Source organism: Anser anser (assembly GCF_964211835.1).
Source record: "Anser anser genome assembly, chromosome: 24".
Classification (NCBI taxonomy): Eukaryota; Metazoa; Chordata; class Aves; order Anseriformes; family Anatidae; genus Anser; species Anser anser.
In genome coordinates this window covers 6,677,453-6,692,983 of record NC_139745.1, presented here as the reverse complement: position 1 = coordinate 6,692,983, position 15,531 = coordinate 6,677,453, and the positions used below count along the sequence as shown (strand labels likewise).

The 15,531-nt window shown below is 69.9% G+C and overlaps 2 protein-coding genes across 2 annotated transcripts; one reads left to right on the top strand and one right to left on the bottom strand.

Annotated features, from left to right (window-relative positions):
* The first annotated feature begins 886 nt into the window (after window positions 1–886).
* On the top strand, window positions 887–3,538 carry PEF1 (penta-EF-hand domain containing 1). The gene is made up of 5 exons (XM_083809985.1): window positions 887–1,029; window positions 1,509–1,623; window positions 1,699–1,854; window positions 1,980–2,123; window positions 2,618–3,538. Exons 1-5 carry the CDS (start codon window positions 928–930, stop codon window positions 2,845–2,847), a joined length of 747 nt encoding a protein of 248 aa, XP_083666111.1. The 5' UTR covers window positions 887–927; the 3' UTR covers window positions 2,848–3,538.
* A 1,589-nt stretch (window positions 3,539–5,127) lies between these two features.
* Window positions 5,128–13,796, bottom strand: TINAGL1 (tubulointerstitial nephritis antigen like 1). Its single transcript, XM_083809984.1, has 12 exons — window positions 13,675–13,796; window positions 12,754–13,084; window positions 11,968–12,031; window positions 9,787–9,879; window positions 9,559–9,673; window positions 8,312–8,435; window positions 8,001–8,151; window positions 7,610–7,793; window positions 7,274–7,319; window positions 6,765–6,888; window positions 6,296–6,341; window positions 5,128–6,130 (listed from the first exon to the last, which is right to left on the bottom strand). Exons 2-12 carry the CDS (start codon window positions 13,052–13,054, stop codon window positions 5,990–5,992), a joined length of 1,389 nt encoding a protein of 462 aa, XP_083666110.1. The 5' UTR covers window positions 13,055–13,084; window positions 13,675–13,796; the 3' UTR covers window positions 5,128–5,989.
* Between the last annotated feature and the right edge of the window lie 1,735 nt (window positions 13,797–15,531).

The window sequence follows — 15,531 nt, the reverse complement described above, 5'->3', positions numbered from 1 at the left end:
CGTCCCCATTGGTGTCCCTGTCCCTGTGCCTGGGGCGGAGGCCAGAGCCCTGCTCCCACCCTGATGAGGGGGCTGCTGGTGGTGGTGGTGCTGATTACGGTGGTAGTGATGGTGATGGGGGTGGTGGTGGTGATGGGGGTGTGGTTACGATGGGGATGGTGATGGTGACGATGATGACAGTGATGGTGGTGATGACGATGGTGGTGGTGATGATGATGGAGATGGTGGGGTGGGGGTGCTGGGGGTAGTGACGATGATGGTGGTGATGACGATGGGGGTGGTGATGATGATGGAAATGGTGGGGGGGTGGTGCTGGTGGTGCTGGGGGTAGTGATGATGGTGGTGATGACGATGGGGGGGTGGTGGTGACGATGGGGATGGTAGTGGTGATGATGACGTCAATGATTGTGATAATGATGATGGTGGTGGTGATGATGGGGGTGGTAGCAACGATGATGATGGTGGTGCTGATGATGGGGGTGAGGGAGTGATGATGGCGATGGTGGTGGTGATGATGATGATGGTGATGATGTTGATGGTGATGATGATGATGGTGGTGATGATGGGGATGGTGGTGGTGATGGGGATGTCAATGATGTCAGTGATGATGGTGGTGACGACGATGGGGGTGGTGGTGACGATGGGGATGGTAGTGGTGATGATGATGATGGTGATGGTGGTGGTGGTGGTGGTGGTGGTGATCCTGGGCCTGATGTGGGGGAACTGGGAGGGGGACCCTGGGCTGCTGCAGGCCCTGGGAGGGCCCCGTGGGACCCCGGCCCGGCAGATCCCAGGGGTCTCCCTCGTGTGTGGGCCCCACTGCTCCCGCCACCCATCGCCGCTTTAAGCCCGAGAAGGCCCCGCCCACCCCGTCCACACCCAGAGCGGGGGCGGGACCTCGCGGGGCTCATCCCCGCGGTGCAACCAATGGGAGGGCGGGGCGCTCGTGACGTCAGGAGGCGGAACCGGGGCGGTGTCAGCGGCGGCGGTGGCGGCGGTGGCGGAATCATGGCGGCGTTTCCGGGACAGGTGGGGCTGGGACCGGGGGTCCCTGGGCTGGGGCCGGGGGGTCCCAGAGGGGACCGGGGGGGATTCGGGGGTCCAGGAGAGCACCGGGGGGGTCCCGGAGAGGACCGGGGGGGTCCCGGGGCCGGGGCCTGGGGGTCCCGGAACGATCCCGGGGGGGATTCGGGGGTCCCGGGGAGGACCTGGGGGATCCCGGGGCCTGGGGGTCCCGGGGCCTAGGGGTCCTGGAGCGGTCCCAGAGAGGACCGGGGGGGTCCCGGGGTCGGGGCCTGGGGGTCCCGGAGCGGTCCCGGGGGGGATTCGGGGGATCCCGGGGGGTCCCAGGGGGTCCCGTGGCAGGGGCCTGGGGGTCCCGGAGAGGACCGAGGGGGTCCCGGGAAGACCAGGGGAGCCCCAGAAGGGGGGTCGAGGCCTGGGGGGTCCCAGCGGGGACCGGGGGGGTCCCGGTGCCGCCCCCGACCGCGCCGTTTTCCCCCCCTCAGGGCTGCCCCGGTGCAGGACAGGCCGGGCCGTACCCCGGCGGCCCCTACGGCGGCGGGCCCGGAGCCCCCTACGGGCAGCCGTACGGGCAGCCCCCCGGCGGGGCAGCCCCCCCAGGTGAGTTCGGCCGCGGGGACCCCCCCCGGGTGAACCGGACCGGGCCCGGTGCCCACTGACGGCGCCTCCCCGCAGGCTGCGCCCCGCCGGGCGTGGAGCCCGAGGCCTTCGCCTGGTTCCAGGCCGTGGACGCGGACGGCAGCGGCCACATCTCGGTGCGGGAGCTGAAGCAGGCGCTGCTCAACTCCAACTGGACGGCGTTCGACGACGAGACCTGCCTGCTGATGATCAGTGAGTGAGCACCGGGCTCCCGGGGCTGCTCGGGGCAGGCAGGAGAACCGGGAGCACCCGGGAGCCCCGGCAGCACGGCCTCGCTCCGCTCTAACCGCCCTCCCCCGCGCCTTTTTCCTCCCCAGACACGTTTGACAGGAGCCGCTCCGGGCGCATCGACGTGTACGGCTTCGCGGCCTTGCTGCGCTTCATCCAGCAGTGGAGGAACCTCTTCCAGCAGTTCGACCGGGACCGCTCGGGCTCCATCAGCTTCAGCGAGCTGCAGCAAGGTGGGCGAGGGACAGGGGCACCGAATGTGCGCGCTCCGGGGATTATTGCTCTGCCTGCTGCTGGTTTTCAGCCCGGCCCAGCCCTGGCCCTGCCATGGGGCTGGGTGTCCCCGAGCTCCAGGTGTCTCCTGCACGGGGCTGCTCTGCAGAGCGAGGACTTGAGGAGCTGCCCTGCCCACGGGGAGGGCACGAGGAGCTGCAGCCCGGCCGTGTTATGAATTCCAGGCCTTAGGAAAACCCCTTCTCCTGTTGTTCTCCTGAACGGCTGTGGCTAAGCCCTGTGTTCTGGGAGGAGCCCTTGGGTGTGTGTGGCTAATGGAAGAGAAACATCTCTGGAATCTGGGCCTTGATTTGGTTCCTCCCTCCCAAGAGCCCGGCCGTGCTCTGAAGTGCCCTGGGATCACCACGGGGCGGTGGGGACGGGTGTGCGCGAGGCAGGGAGGGCACCGTCGCCCTTCTCAGAGGGGTTTAACCCGCGTGCTTCTCGCTCCCAGCCTTCTCCCAGATGGGCTACAACCTGAGCCCCCAGTTCAGCCAGCTGCTGCTGTCCCGCTACGCCCCGAGGTCGCCCGACCCCAGCATCCAGCTCGACCGCTTCATCCACATCTGCATGCAGCTCCAGAGCACCACCGAGGCCTTCCGCGAGAAGGACACGGCGCTGGCGGGCAACGTGCGCCTCAGCTACGAGGACTTCCTCACCATGGTGGTCACCCGCATGTTGTGACACCCCCAGGCCCACATTTTGGGCGGCAGCGGCCGTCCCGGCCCCTCGCTGCGCCCCCCCCGACTGCCTCCCCTGCCCCGGGACCACCCCCCCGAGCCCTCCTGGTGCCTCCCAGCTCCCGGTCCCCGCTTGGTGGCAGCGGGTGTCTCCGCGCCACAGCACGGTTCTGCTGCCCCGGGGCTGTGCCACAGGGTGCGACGGCCAAACCAGGAGTGAGCCTGTGCCATGCCTCCGGGGAACGCCTGGATCTTCCCCTGCCAGACCCAAAATCGGGCGGGAACCCGGGGCCACCTCGTGCAGCTCACGGGCGGCGGGCGGGTCCCTCGTTGCCAACGTCTCTCGGTTTCTTTCTGCCTGTGGAAGCCAAGCTGGGGAGCGGTTTACAGCCTGTTTGTACAGCTCTGGAATAAAATACCCCGCGCGCTGTTCTCCTGGCCGGGCTGTCTGTGGGGCGCTGGCTGAGCTCGCGTGCTGCCCTGCCTTGCTCTTCCCCAGCAGTGGGTGCTGGCCCCCCCCAAACCACGGGGCCGTGTCCTGCACCCCCACCCCTGGCGTTGTTCTGGGGTGCAGGATCAGCCCCAGGCAGGGCTGCACAGGAGGAGAGCTGCAGCGAGATCAGCTGCCGGGAAGCCTCGGCCGTAAGACACATTGCTGTGGGGACACCTCCCTTGGCTTCCATAAAGTTCATTCTTTACCTTTTTTGTACTAATTTACGGGAAACACCGTGCTCTGTTCCCCTTCTGAGGCACAGCCAAGAAAGTAGAGATGACCAGCACAAAGGCTTCCTCTGCTTCTAAAATGACGTCCGTGTAATTATTGTTTTAATTGACCTTAATGGGAAGTAGCTCAGAATGGTTTGTGAAAGCCACGCGCCTTCCATATATTTGAAGGATTTTTTTTTTTATGAAAAGATTTTAAAGCAGAGTAAATTCTCCGATTCCCCTCAGAAGCACTAACTGGCCTTTGGTATTTTTCTAAACGTCAGCCAAAGGTGGGACTTCTGGAGTACCGCTGCTAATTCCAAAAATAGTTGGAGCCGTGCTCCGGGGAGCGAGGCCGTTCCTGGCCTATTTTGGGAGGCGATTTTGGCTCTTTCAGACAAGTTCAGAGCAGGCAGCTCCGGGCCGCAGGCACGCAGGGGCTGGGCCGGCGCGGGGGGGCTGTGCGTGTTTATACCCACTCGTGTAAACGCACGCTGCGATACCGATAGCCACAGGTCTGTACACACATATATGCGTGTGTGTGTGCACACGCACACCCAAATCAATGTGCGCATCTGGTGTATGCGCGTTTTTATGCGGGAGGCTGTGCAGGGCAGGCTGCCACCACCAGGTGCCGCCCCACTCCACGCTGGGGGGGATCAGAGCTAGGGCTTGGGGGCTCAGAGCAAAACTGAATGCAAATTAAAAACAAAAAAGGAAAAAAAAAAGAGAAAATGCAAATAATAAAGCAGACACGGTGGGGTGTGAAGGGGGCAGGGGGCAGCCGAGCAGGTGCGACGCCCTGGGTGCTGCGTGAGGGTGCTGAGCAGGGGCAGCCCCTCCTGCTGCAGGGCCGCATCCTGCACGCCTGCACCTCCCTGAGCTGTCGGGGCACGGTGTGGGCAGGGGAATGGCTGTGGGGTGGATGTGGGGATGGGATGGACGTGGGGATGGACGATGGGTTGGGATGGGATGGGATGGGATGGGGATGGATGTGGGGACAGGATGGGCATGGACGTGGGGATGGGATGGATGAGGACATGGGGACAGGATGGACAAAGTGGGGGAATGGACAAGGGGATGGGGATGGGATGGATGTGGAGATGGGGTGGATGTGAGGAGGGACACGAGCATGGGATGGGCACAGACAAGGGTGCAAGCACAGTCACGGCAGCAGCACCGTACAGCACGCGAGCTCTGAGCAGCCCCTGCCTCACCTTTGACGCTGTCAGTGCTGGGATCCCCCCCCCAAAAACCTCAGGACCCCCCCCCCGAAGCCCTACACCCGCTCTCCCCATGCACCCAGCCCCCCGATCCCGCGCGGCCCCCGCTGCGGCTGCGCGCTCGCTGCTCCTCCAGCCCGCGGCCGAGGTCACGGCGTCCCGGCAAAACAGGAAGGCAGCCGGACAATGCCGCCCTTATCGGGCCCCCGCAGCCCTTATCGGGCCCCCGCAGCCCTTCCAGGTGCTGACCCCCCCCCCCAAACCCGGGGGGCCCCCCCCTACCCCCCCCCCCCAAGCCCGCACCCTGCGGGGCCACGCGCCCGCCGCCAGCCGCGGGTGGGCCGGAGCAGGTCCCGGGAGGCTTCCAGGAGTTTATTTACAAATATTAAAAAGCAAAATAAATACAAAAAAAAAGGTTTAAAAGTACAGCCCGGCAGAGGGGGGGGGTAAGAAGGAAGGGAAACGGGGGGGGGGCTGTGCGGCTGCTCTGGCCCCAGCTGCGGCCCCATAGGGACACGGGGGGGGGGGGGGGGGGCTGTGGTGTCCCCAGGGCCACGTCCCTGCACAAACAGCCCTTAGCACCATTGGGACGAGCCGGGGGGGGGGCCACAGTGGACCCCCCCCCCCCAGCCCTGGGTGCCGGCAGCGCCCAGCCCTGGGGGGGCTCCTCCATCCCTTGGGGGCACGGATGAACCCCCCCCGGCTGTGCGATGCTGTGTTACCCCCCCCCCCCCCCCAGCCCCAGGGCTGCCCAGGGAATTGGTGGGGGGGGGGGAATAAGGGGATGCAGGAACCATACCCGGGGTTGGGGGGGGGGGTCCCACTGCAGCACCCCCTGCATGTGATGGGGGGGGGGGCTCAGCTGGGGGCACCCCCTGCCCATAACGGGGCCGGGGGGGGGGGAGGCTCAGCCGCCAGCACGGGCTGGGACAGGGGGTGGCCACCTTTGAAGAGCCCCCCCCCCCACCCCCCGGCTGCCGACAAAGAGCCCACAAGCCTGGAGGGGGAGGGGGGGGGATTAACGGGTAAATCCCACAGGCAGAGGGGTGCCCCCCCCCCCCCCCCACCCGTGCACGCCCCGCTGCACCCAGCCGCTGCGTCAGCACCCGGGGCACGGCACCGGGGGGGGGGGCCTGACCCCAGTTGACCCCAGCGGGGACGGGGGGGCTGCGGTGGGGTCAAGGCCGTCTCCGGGGGGGGGGGGGGGCAGCGGGGCGCTCACTTGTGGGGCATGTCCTCCATGCTGACGCGGCCCCAGACGCCCACCACGAAGCTCTCCACCTCGCACTCATTGACGCCGCGGGCGATGCGGAAGCGCCCGTCCTCGCCCCATGCCCTTCCCCACGAGTTGGCCGCCGTCTGCGGGGGGGGGGGACACACACACGGCTTCTGCTCAGTGCCAGGACCCCCCCCCACCACCCCCCGGACCCCCGTCCCTGATGCCTGCAGCCTCGCTGGGTGCAAGCCTCGAAGCGGGAGGCTGAGCCCCGGTGGGCTCGTGCCCCCCCCCCCCCCAAAACTCACCCAGTATTTTAGGGTCTGGCCGTCGGGCAGCTGCTCCTCGCCCCACCTGCAGCGGGAGGGCAGGGGGTGAGCGGGGACCCCCCTCCCGGGGCTGCACTGGAGGGGGGCACCACCCATTCCCCCCCCCCCTAGTGCTGTGATCATGGGGGGGCTGTGAACCCCCTCCCCCCCCACCCCATTTCCTGACAGGGAGCGCACGGCACTGCTGAGGCTGCCCCCAGGCTCTGCACCGCCAATCCTGCCCTGGTGCGCTCAGGTCAGTGGTGGCCCCGGGGCCAGCACCAGCACCCAGCTCAGCACCTTCCCTCCCGGCCCCTTCCTCTCCCTGCTCCGGAGGAAGGGGACGCCTTTCCTTCCCCGAAGGAAACGCTGCTCCAGCGCCAGCTCCAGCGCCAGCTCCAGCACCAGCTCCAGGCTCCTGCACCCCCCTGCACCCCGCTCCCGGCCCCCCCGAGCCCCCCGCCCCTACCCGGTGATTTTGACCGAGTGGGTCCCGTGCCGCTGGTGCTTCGGCCCCTTCCCCTCGGCCACGGGCGTGTGCCGATAGATCCCGCTGCGGTACAGGAAGAAATCCTCGTGCACCTCCAGGATGGCTGCGGGCAGGAGCAGAGGCCTTGGGGGGACGGGCGCCGAGCACCCGGCGCTCAGCGTCCCCCGTGTCCCCTCCCTGCCCAGGAGCAGGATGCGGGCAGAGGACCGGGGCTGCGCCAAGGCTCCGCCGGGGGGAGGGAGGGGGATTAAAAAAACCAAATCAAATCAAGTCAAAGCAGGTGCGGAGATGGAGATTAAGGCAGGAGTTAATGAGCAACCGGCCCACCGGGAGGGCAGCGTGACGGCGTTCAGCAGCGCCAGCAGCCAAGCCGGGGGGGCGGGGGGCCCAGCCCCACGGCCGGTCCTGAGCTGTCCCAGCTCCAGTCCCTCGGGCAGCTGACCCCCCCCCCCCGAATTTAGGGCTCAGTGCCCCCGCCAGCTCCTTACCTTGCACGGGGCCGTTCTCCAGCAGCTCCTTCATGATCTCCTTCTCCTGCAAGCACGGAGCCGGCTGGTACCGGGGCACGGCGAGTACCCAGGGTAGAGGGCCCCCCCCCCCTCAGCTTCTGCTCCCCAGCACCCCAGGGGGCACACAGAGGCACCCAGCAGGGTGACCCCAAATCCCCTTGGAGATGCCCCATATCCCAGCCAGGGACAGAGCTGCCCCCGGGGGGGGGGCGTTGCAGCGGGTGTCCCCCCCTTTCCCTCCCCTGCTCCCGGCACGGCTCCTGCTGCCCCCGCAGCACCCAGTGCACCCCAGACCCAGGTCCCGTGGGTGCTCACGCTGGAGGCGAGGCGGTAGGCGGGGGTGGACTGGTAAATGTCGTTGGCGTGGGTCTGGGGGTTGGGGCAGCGCGCCGTGGCCTGCCGCTTGCCCCGGCCCGTGGAGCGGCTGTGCATCATGCAGGGCTGCGCCGCCGGCTGGCTCTCCGGGCTGGTGAAGGGGTAGCACTCGTCCGTCACCACCCTGAGCGAGGGACAAGGACGTGAGGAGCAGAAGGACCCATCCCATCCCCATCCCCATCCCCATCCCCATCCCCATCCCCATCCCCATCCCATCCCCATCCCATCCCCATCCCCATCCCCATCCCATCTCCATCCCATCCCCACCCCATCCCTGTCCCCACCAGGGTTGGCAGCCCCCGGTCCCGCTCCCAGCCCTGTCCCCACTCACCCCCTCCTGCGCAGGTACCACCAGGCGCCATCCAGCCGTCCCCCGCTGCAGCCCCGCTGGTTGCGGGTGTCGCAGGACAGGAGGTTTTGGGGTGACAGGGAGGGCGTCATGTGCCCCATGGAGTGGATGGAGATGCGGTCGGAGGCGACGGCTGGGGGCGAGCACAGGGTGGTCAGGGCTGGTGGCAGCTCCCCGGGGTCCTGCCCCGCTCCCACCTCCAAGGGTGCCGACTCCAGTCCCTGTCCCCAAAGGCCACCCCACCCCACCCCATCCCATCCTGTCCCGTTCCATCCCGTCCCGGTGCCCCTCACCGGCCGTGGAGAAGGCCCAGGAGCCGGCGCAGTTGCCCTGGTCCAGGGGCTCGTGGATCATCCCGGGCCACTTGGTGGCTGCGTCGAAGTGGCGGGGCAGCACCTCGTTGGAGTCCATGGCCATCTGCGGAGGCGGGGGGTGCTCAAGGCACGGGGATACCCCCCCACACCCCCCAAACTCCCTCCCCTTCCAGGGCATCCCCAAAGCCGTGCCCCACTGCCCTGCATTGAACCCCCAGCCCCACTGCAGACGTAATGGGGTCGGACCCCTTGGGTTGGGGACCCCCGCAGCCCCTGGTTGAGTATGACTTGGGGGGGGGGGGCAGGATACAAGTGCCCCCCCCCGAGGACCCGTCTCCTTTCCTAAATTTGGGCTCAGCCCCGGCTGCGCCAGCACTCAGCATCCGGCCTCGGGTGCCAGCAGGGGTGGTATGAGCGTGCGCCATGGGGCGCGGGGGGGGCCCTCCTTGTGGCCTCTGGCTGTCGCTGCCCTCCCTGACCCTGCGGCTGACTCACGCCCGGCGTTTCCTTTTCGGGGGGGACACGGTGCCCCCACCCCAGCCACGCACGGCTCGGCCTTCCTGGGGAGGCTGCGGCACCCGGCTCGTCCCAGCGCAGGAAACGCCGCTAAAATTAAACCTCGCCAGGAGTCAAGGCCACGGTGCTGGGCGTGCGCCGCAAGCTTGGCTCGCTCCTGGGGGGGCTGCCCGGACCCGGGGGGGCTCCCGGTTCCTGGCATGGCAGGGGCAGAGCCCCCAGGTCCCACCAAGGTGCTGCTGATGCTGGACACCCCCTTGGGATGCTCCATCCTGCTCCCCACGGACCCCCACCACGGGAATTGCGTGGGGCGAGCAGGACCCCCCCCGGGGACCCCGTCTTCTGCCCACCCCCCCGGGGCTGCTGTCGGCTGCAGCTCGGGGGCACCGAAGCGCCTGCGCCCCCGGCTCTGCCGACTCAGCAGCCGCGGGGCCGGCTTTCCGATGGGAACGCAGCGAGGAGCAGCGGGGCAAAAAAACAACAGCGGCAGCCCGGGGATTGCGCGGGGGGAATGTGCTGAGCTGCCGTCTCCAAACAGCGGGGGCTGCCCGCGGCCCCTTCCCCGCCTCCACGCCGGGTGCTGAGCCCCTCGCGGGGACGGGGACCCCGCGGGGACGCTGCCAGCGAGGGGACGCGTGCCTCAGTTTCCCCGTGTGGGCACGGGGGCTGCCTTGGGGGGGCCGCAGGGGGGGCGCGGGGCTCGGACTCACATGCATCTCGTTCATGTTCATGACGGTGGGCGGCGGGCGGAAGGTGCCCAGGCGGTAGCGGATCCCGTCCTCCAGCGTCATCCCCCAGAACTGGCTGTAGTTGGCGGCCCTCCAGCTGCACGGGAGCGGCGTCAGGGGCACCCCAAAAGCACCGAGGGGGGGGCGAGACACCCCCCCCCCCCATCCCCATCCCCATCTGGGACCGCTCTGCCCCGCACGTGCCCTTACCCGTAGTTGCCCCTGTTGATGGCATCGATGAGGTCCCCGTCCACGAGGCAGGCGTTGTCCTCGCACTGCCACTGCCCCGCGGGGCTGCAGGTGCTGGGGGGGGGACAGCACGGTCAGCGGGGGGGGGGGGCAGCACCCCATGGACGCTGGGGGTCCCCACACTGCTGCTGGGTGCTGCTCCCACCCAGCTGGGCACCCGCGGACACCGAGAGCAGGGGGCTGCTGCTGCAGGGGGGGCTGATGGCTGTGTCCCCCCCCCCAAAAACTGCCCCTCCCTGGTCCCCGCAGGAGCCCCCAGGGCAGGCAGAGCATGGGATGGAAAATCAGCTGAAAACCCGCCAGGCCTGCAAACATCAGAGCGGGGCTTGGACGCCAGCCCAGGGAGGGGGACTCGGGGCCGGCCGGCCCCTCGGGGCTGGCCACGCTGCCCAGGTCAGCCGGGAGCACCGCAGAGCCCACGGGGGACCCGTGGAGGGGGTGGCGGGGGCCGTGTCCCCGCGGGGAGCCCCCGGCGGCGCTCCCCCCGCACGGCGAGCAATGCTCGGCATCCCTCCCCGCTGCCCGAGCTCCCGGCACTCTTCCCTTTTAAGGAGCCCTGCCGCGGCCGGAGCAGCCCTGCTCCTTGCTCCTTGTGCCCCGACGGTGGCAATGTCCCCGTTCCCATCCCATCCCCATCCCCATCCCATCCCTGTCCCTGTCCCCGTCCCCATCCCCATCCCATCCCTGTCCCCGTCCCCGTTCCCTTCCCTATCCCCGTCCCCGTCCCAGGGCAGCCACCCCAGCAGGGTCAGGAGCAGCCTCCAGGACCCAGCTCCCACCATCGCCCTGCCACAATCCGGCCGTCCCCTCCAGCCCCCACGTCCCCCCCGTGCAGGGGACAAATCCCTCGGCAAAGCCAGGCTCGGAGCAGGGGGTGCGAATCCCCCCCCGTTTCTGCCCCGCGCAGCCCTCTCCAGACACAGCCAAGTGCTGGGAGGCAAAGGAAGGAGCCCCTAAGATGCCCTGCGAGCCCTGCTCCCCTCGCAGCCCGGCTGACCCCGTGCCTTGCCGTTAACTCCCTGGGGACGGGCTCTGGGTGGCCCAGCCCGTGGGAGCCCTTCGGGGGCAGATCTGGGGCATGGTGGGGTGCAGCTGGGCACCCTCAGCAGCTCCCTGGGCTCCAGCTCCGTCTGCGTCTCCCAGGCTTCGCATTTCCTCCCCCCCCCAATTGCCCCGGCCCTTTTGGAGCCGGGAAAGGACCGGGTCAGTGCAAAGCACTGCAGGAATTGCTCTCCGTGTTCCAAGTGCGGGGGAAGAAAGTTTTGGCAGAGGAGCCGCAGCCCCCGGGGGCCAGCTGGGCAGGGGAAGTTTCCCGGCAGAGGGACCAGTTCTCCGAGCACAGGGCTCGGGGGGCTCGACCTCTCCTAGGGAGCTCGGGAACGGCCTCCAGCCCCGCGTGCCTCCACGCTGCGGTCCCGGAGAAGTGCCGGGCGGCTTTGGGGAGGGCTCGGCTCAGCCCATGCCCTCCTGCACGGCTGCGCGGGGCGGGCTGGCCTCTCACCTCCAGCCCCAGCGGGCTGCTCGGGCACGCAGGCGCGCCTGCACGCACGTGCAAGCACCCACGGGCACGCACACGCGCGCTCATGCCCCAGCCGGAGCCTTTGATTTCCCCTTATCGGCCGCATCGCGCCGAGCCAGCCCGCCCAGGTATGTTTGCTCCTCGTCTCGGGGCAGATCTGCGCCCGCAGGTTCCCCGTTCCCCAGCTCCGGGATGCCAGCAATACCACCGCAGCCGGTTTCCAGATAAACCCCACGCTGCTCGCCAGCACAAACAGCGAGCTGCCGGCACGCAGCGCAGGCGCCGGAGCAGGACGGGGCCGGACCCCCACCCAAAGCAGGCTGGGGCAAGCTGGGCTGGGAGCAGAGAAGCCCCGGCAGCCCCAGCCCACGTCTGCGCGGCCGCACGCTGCCCCATGAGCGAGCGGCTCCCACCGAGGCGTGCGCGGAAACTTGGGAGCAGCCCAAGGCCCCGGGCTCTGCGCTCCGAATGCGCCAGGGTGAAGGCGTTTGGCAGCGGCCCCCACCACCCAGCGCGGCCCCGCGCGCCCCAACTGGCTGGGGACAGCCCCCGCCGCCCTCGCCCCGGTGCTGAGCCGGTGGTGCCGGTGCTGCCGGTGGCGGCGTGGCACGGGGGGCACTCACCACAGGTTGCAGTTCTCCCGGTATGTGGCCCCGCTGGGGTAGGTGCGGCCGGCGCGGGCGCAGCCTGGATGGGAGAGAGGAGAGCCCGGGTGAGTGCACGGCTGCAGAGGGTCCTGCCGGGCACCCGGCCCCCCAAAAACCACCAAAGGGAAACCGAACGTGAGCCCTAAAGGTGCTGGGCAGCCGCGGAGCTGTGCGCCCGACCAGCACGGGGTTGGGGAGCAGGAGGGGGGCGGCGGGGTGGGCGCGGGGCTGGCTCGGCACCAGGAAGGGTTAAGCCTGGGGCTGCCCGGCACAGCCGGCCTCGCACGCACAGCCTGGCGGGGCCGGGATAAAGGGGCCACTGATCCCCGGAGCTGGCTCTGCTCCGCGGGGACTTGAGAGAGAGCCTTGTGCTGCGCGGCAGGGGCAGCCCCGGCTCGCCCCCGCCCGCCTCGGCTGCCACCCGGGTGAAGTCAGGGCTGGCGTCCCCGTGCCCCAGACATGACCGGGGCAGCCCAGCACCATCCGGCCCGGCTCTGCCCGCAGGTGCGTGCCCCAGCGCTGCCCCTCTGCCTTCCTGCCCCACGGAGAGCTGCACGACTCGGGCTGGGCGCTGCTCCAGCCCCCTTGCAGGGACCCCAGCCCCAGCCCACACAGTTCGCACGGGTTTCTGCAGCTCTGGGGGGGGGTCCGGCACAACTCCACAGCCACGCTGGCATTGCACAGCACATCGGGCACCCGCGTCGGGCACCCCAGCACGCACCCGCTGCTGCAGGGGTGGGTATGAGGGGGGGGCCGCCTCACCTTGGACTTTGGGGAAGGGGGCCGGGATGCCCAGGCAGTACTCCCAGAAGTCAGGGCAGCAGTCGGAGACAGTGCGGTTGCAGAAGAGGTCGCAGTAGCAGATGGTGTCGAGGTAGGGCACGGTGCAGCCATCGTCCCGGCCGTGGCAGCAGACGTCCCCTCGCTGGCAGTAGGAGCCGCCGGCATCGTAGACGCCGTGCTCGTACAAGCCGGGGGCCAGCTCCCGACGCGTGCGTGCCCGGGCAGCCCCGGCCGCCCCCGCCAGCAGCCAGAGGCAGAGCAGGGCCCACGGCAGGCGCATGGTGCCGGCGATGTCCCCGACCTGCAGCCGCTGCGGGGACGGGGCAGTGAGCGGGGACCGACCCCAGACCCTGCACCGATGCCCTTTGGGGGAGCTGCTCCCAGCGGGTGGGAGCTGGGGGGTAAGGGGAGCAACTGGGGGGCATTTTGGGGGGTGCTGCGTGCCGGTGCAAGGTGGCTGTGCCCCTGCTGGTGTGCGTGATGCCCCAAACCTTCGCCTTTCCCAGCTCCCACCCGACCTCCAAGCAGCTCCTCAGCGGGGGTCCTGGCCCCCAGCCCCGCGCCCCCACCGCGACGCCCCCGACATCGCCTCCCTCCGGGGTGCCGCTCCCCACGCAGACCCTAAAACCCACCCTCCAGCAGCAGAACCCCCGCGGGACAGGGGATCCCCGGGGGTGGGGGGACAGCCCCGTGCCCCCCCCGCCCCAAACCCGGGCTGAGCCCCGCGGGGCGCGGCTGTGCCGGGACGGGGCGGGGGGCCCGGGGGCGCCCCTGGCTGCGGGCGCTGCGCTGAGTTCCCCGGGCTCAGCCCGCGGCTGCCGGGAGACCTCGGGGAGAGGGAGCGGGACCCGGTGCGGGGGGGTCCCGGGCCACGACCCCCGCTGCCCCCCAGCCCCCTACCTGCTGCCCCGCCGTGCGCGCCGCTCCGCGCCTCCGCCGCCGCCGAGCACCTCCCCCGGCCCCGCCGCTCCCTTAATAGCCGCGCCCCGGGGGGGGGGGGGGGGCGGGGGGGCCGGGGAGGTGCCGGGGGGCAGCCGCGATCGTAGCCGGGCCGGGCTGGGCCGGGGGGGGGCGCGGAGGGGGTGGCGGTGGCCGGGCCGCGCTGTCCCACCCCGGGCGCAGCGCGGTCGGTGGCGGTGGTCCCTGCGCCCCGGCGTCCCCGGCCCCTCCCGGGTGGGGGACCCTGCTGGGGGGGGGGGGAATGGGGGGACCCGGGGGGCCGTGCAGAGGGAGGTGCTGAGGGCAAAGGTGGTCCCGAGGGAGCTCTGAGCCCCCCGCCCCGTCCTTCCCAGGCTGGGGGTCCCCAGCAATCCACACTCCGGCACGGGGCTCCCCACTGCCCACTGGGGGGTGCAGAGGGGTGCGGGTGCCCCCCCTCGCCCAGCAGCCCGGCTGCTGCATGTGTGCGAGCCCAGGATGTCCCACAGCACCCGGGGCATGCGGCCAGTGTCACTTGGTGCCAGCACCATGTCCCCACTGCCAGGACCCCCGGACAGAGGGGGAGAGGGGCTGTGCACCCCTAGGGCTTGCCCACCCCATGGCTCCTGTCCCCCCCCGTGGGGGTTTTGGCATTCTCAGTGCTTGCTGCCTGCCTCTGGCCCTAGGAGCATCCCCAGGCCGCTGCCAAAGGATTCCTCGAAGATGCTTCCCGGCAGCCAGGACAGAGGCACGGCAAGCGGCGGGAGGCCAGCCGGGCCCCCGGGCCGAGCTCCTGCCTCGGGGGGAGGCTGCGGTGGCTCGGGGGGGGGGGGGGGGGGCTGACAGCCTGGGGGCACCCCAGCCCGGCGGGCACAACAAGGGCTGCGTCCTGCTGGGGATGTTGGGATGCTCAGGGCACCCACAGGAGGGTCCTGCAAGAGCTCCCCCCCCCCTCCGTGCCGGGATCCTGCCAGCTGCCCGGCTGCCGCTCTCAGATGCGGCTTTTCCTGCGAGCGCGGCCTTGCTGAGCGCTGCTGAGAGCAGTTCAGGAAGGAACTGGGTCCGGCCCGGAGCCCGGCTGTCTCCTTTCCGTGACTGGGCGGACAGGAATCCAGAGTGAGTCACAAATTCTCCAAGACCCTCAGGGACAAAGCAGAGCCACTGGTGAAAAGGACATCCCCCCCCCGCCCCCCCCCACCCCGTTCCCGGTCCGTCCTTGTGCTCCTGCCAGGCAGTGCCCTGGCAGCGGCTGAAGGCGAGGATGCGGCGAGCTGCGGGGCGCTGCTGGGCACGGAGCTGGCCCCTTCCCACTCCCCCGGGCAATGGGGGCTCGTGTGCGGGGGCAGCAGCGCTCGCCCCCTTCCTGCGGGTGTGCTTGGCTTGGCTCTTGGCGTGCCGACCTGGCTCCCAGCGGGACGCAGGGTCACGGCTCGCTGCGTCCCTCCGACACAGGCATTTCCCCCCCGCCCCGGCCCTGCGTGTCTCCTCTCCGTGCCTCGTGCACACGCGGGGGGGGGGGGACAAGGTGGAGCAGGACAAAGTCCAGCCCGGGCACCTTGGGCTCACGTGGGCGAGGGAGGCAGCGAGCGCAGCGGGCTGGCAGCGTGCCCGCCCTGCCACCGCCACCACCTGCGGCTGCTCTGGGGAGGGACAAGGTCCCCGCGCGCCTTGGGGACACGGGGCCGAGGCCGAGCCCAGGGGCTGCAGACGTGACCCGGAGCCGTGCAAAGAGCCCAGCCCAGGGGCACCGTGCCCATTTGCTCAGAGCAGCAGGGCCACGCAGGGGCTCACCTGAGCTGCATCCATCGCACGGCGATGCCGTCCCCTCGGGGCGCACCC

Coding starts and splice junctions, on each gene's coding strand:
- PEF1 (XM_083809985.1), top strand. CDS start 928: ATGGGAGGGCGGGGCGCTCGTGACGTCAGGAGGCGGAACCGGGGCGGT. Junction 1,855..1,979: donor GACCTGCCTGCTGATGATCA/GTGAGTGAGCAC, acceptor TTTCCTCCCCAG/ACACGTTTGACAGGAGCCGC. Junction 2,124..2,617: donor CTTCAGCGAGCTGCAGCAAG/GTGGGCGAGGGA, acceptor TCTCGCTCCCAG/CCTTCTCCCAGATGGGCTAC.
- TINAGL1 (XM_083809984.1), bottom strand. CDS start 13,054: ATGCGCCTGCCGTGGGCCCTGCTCTGCCTCTGGCTGCTGGCGGGGGCG. Junction 12,032..12,753: donor CCCCTTCCCCAAAGTCCAAG/GTGAGGCGGCCC, acceptor TCTCCCATCCAG/GCTGCGCCCGCGCCGGCCGC. Junction 9,674..9,786: donor ATCAACAGGGGCAACTACGG/GTAAGGGCACGT, acceptor GCTCCCGTGCAG/CTGGAGGGCCGCCAACTACA.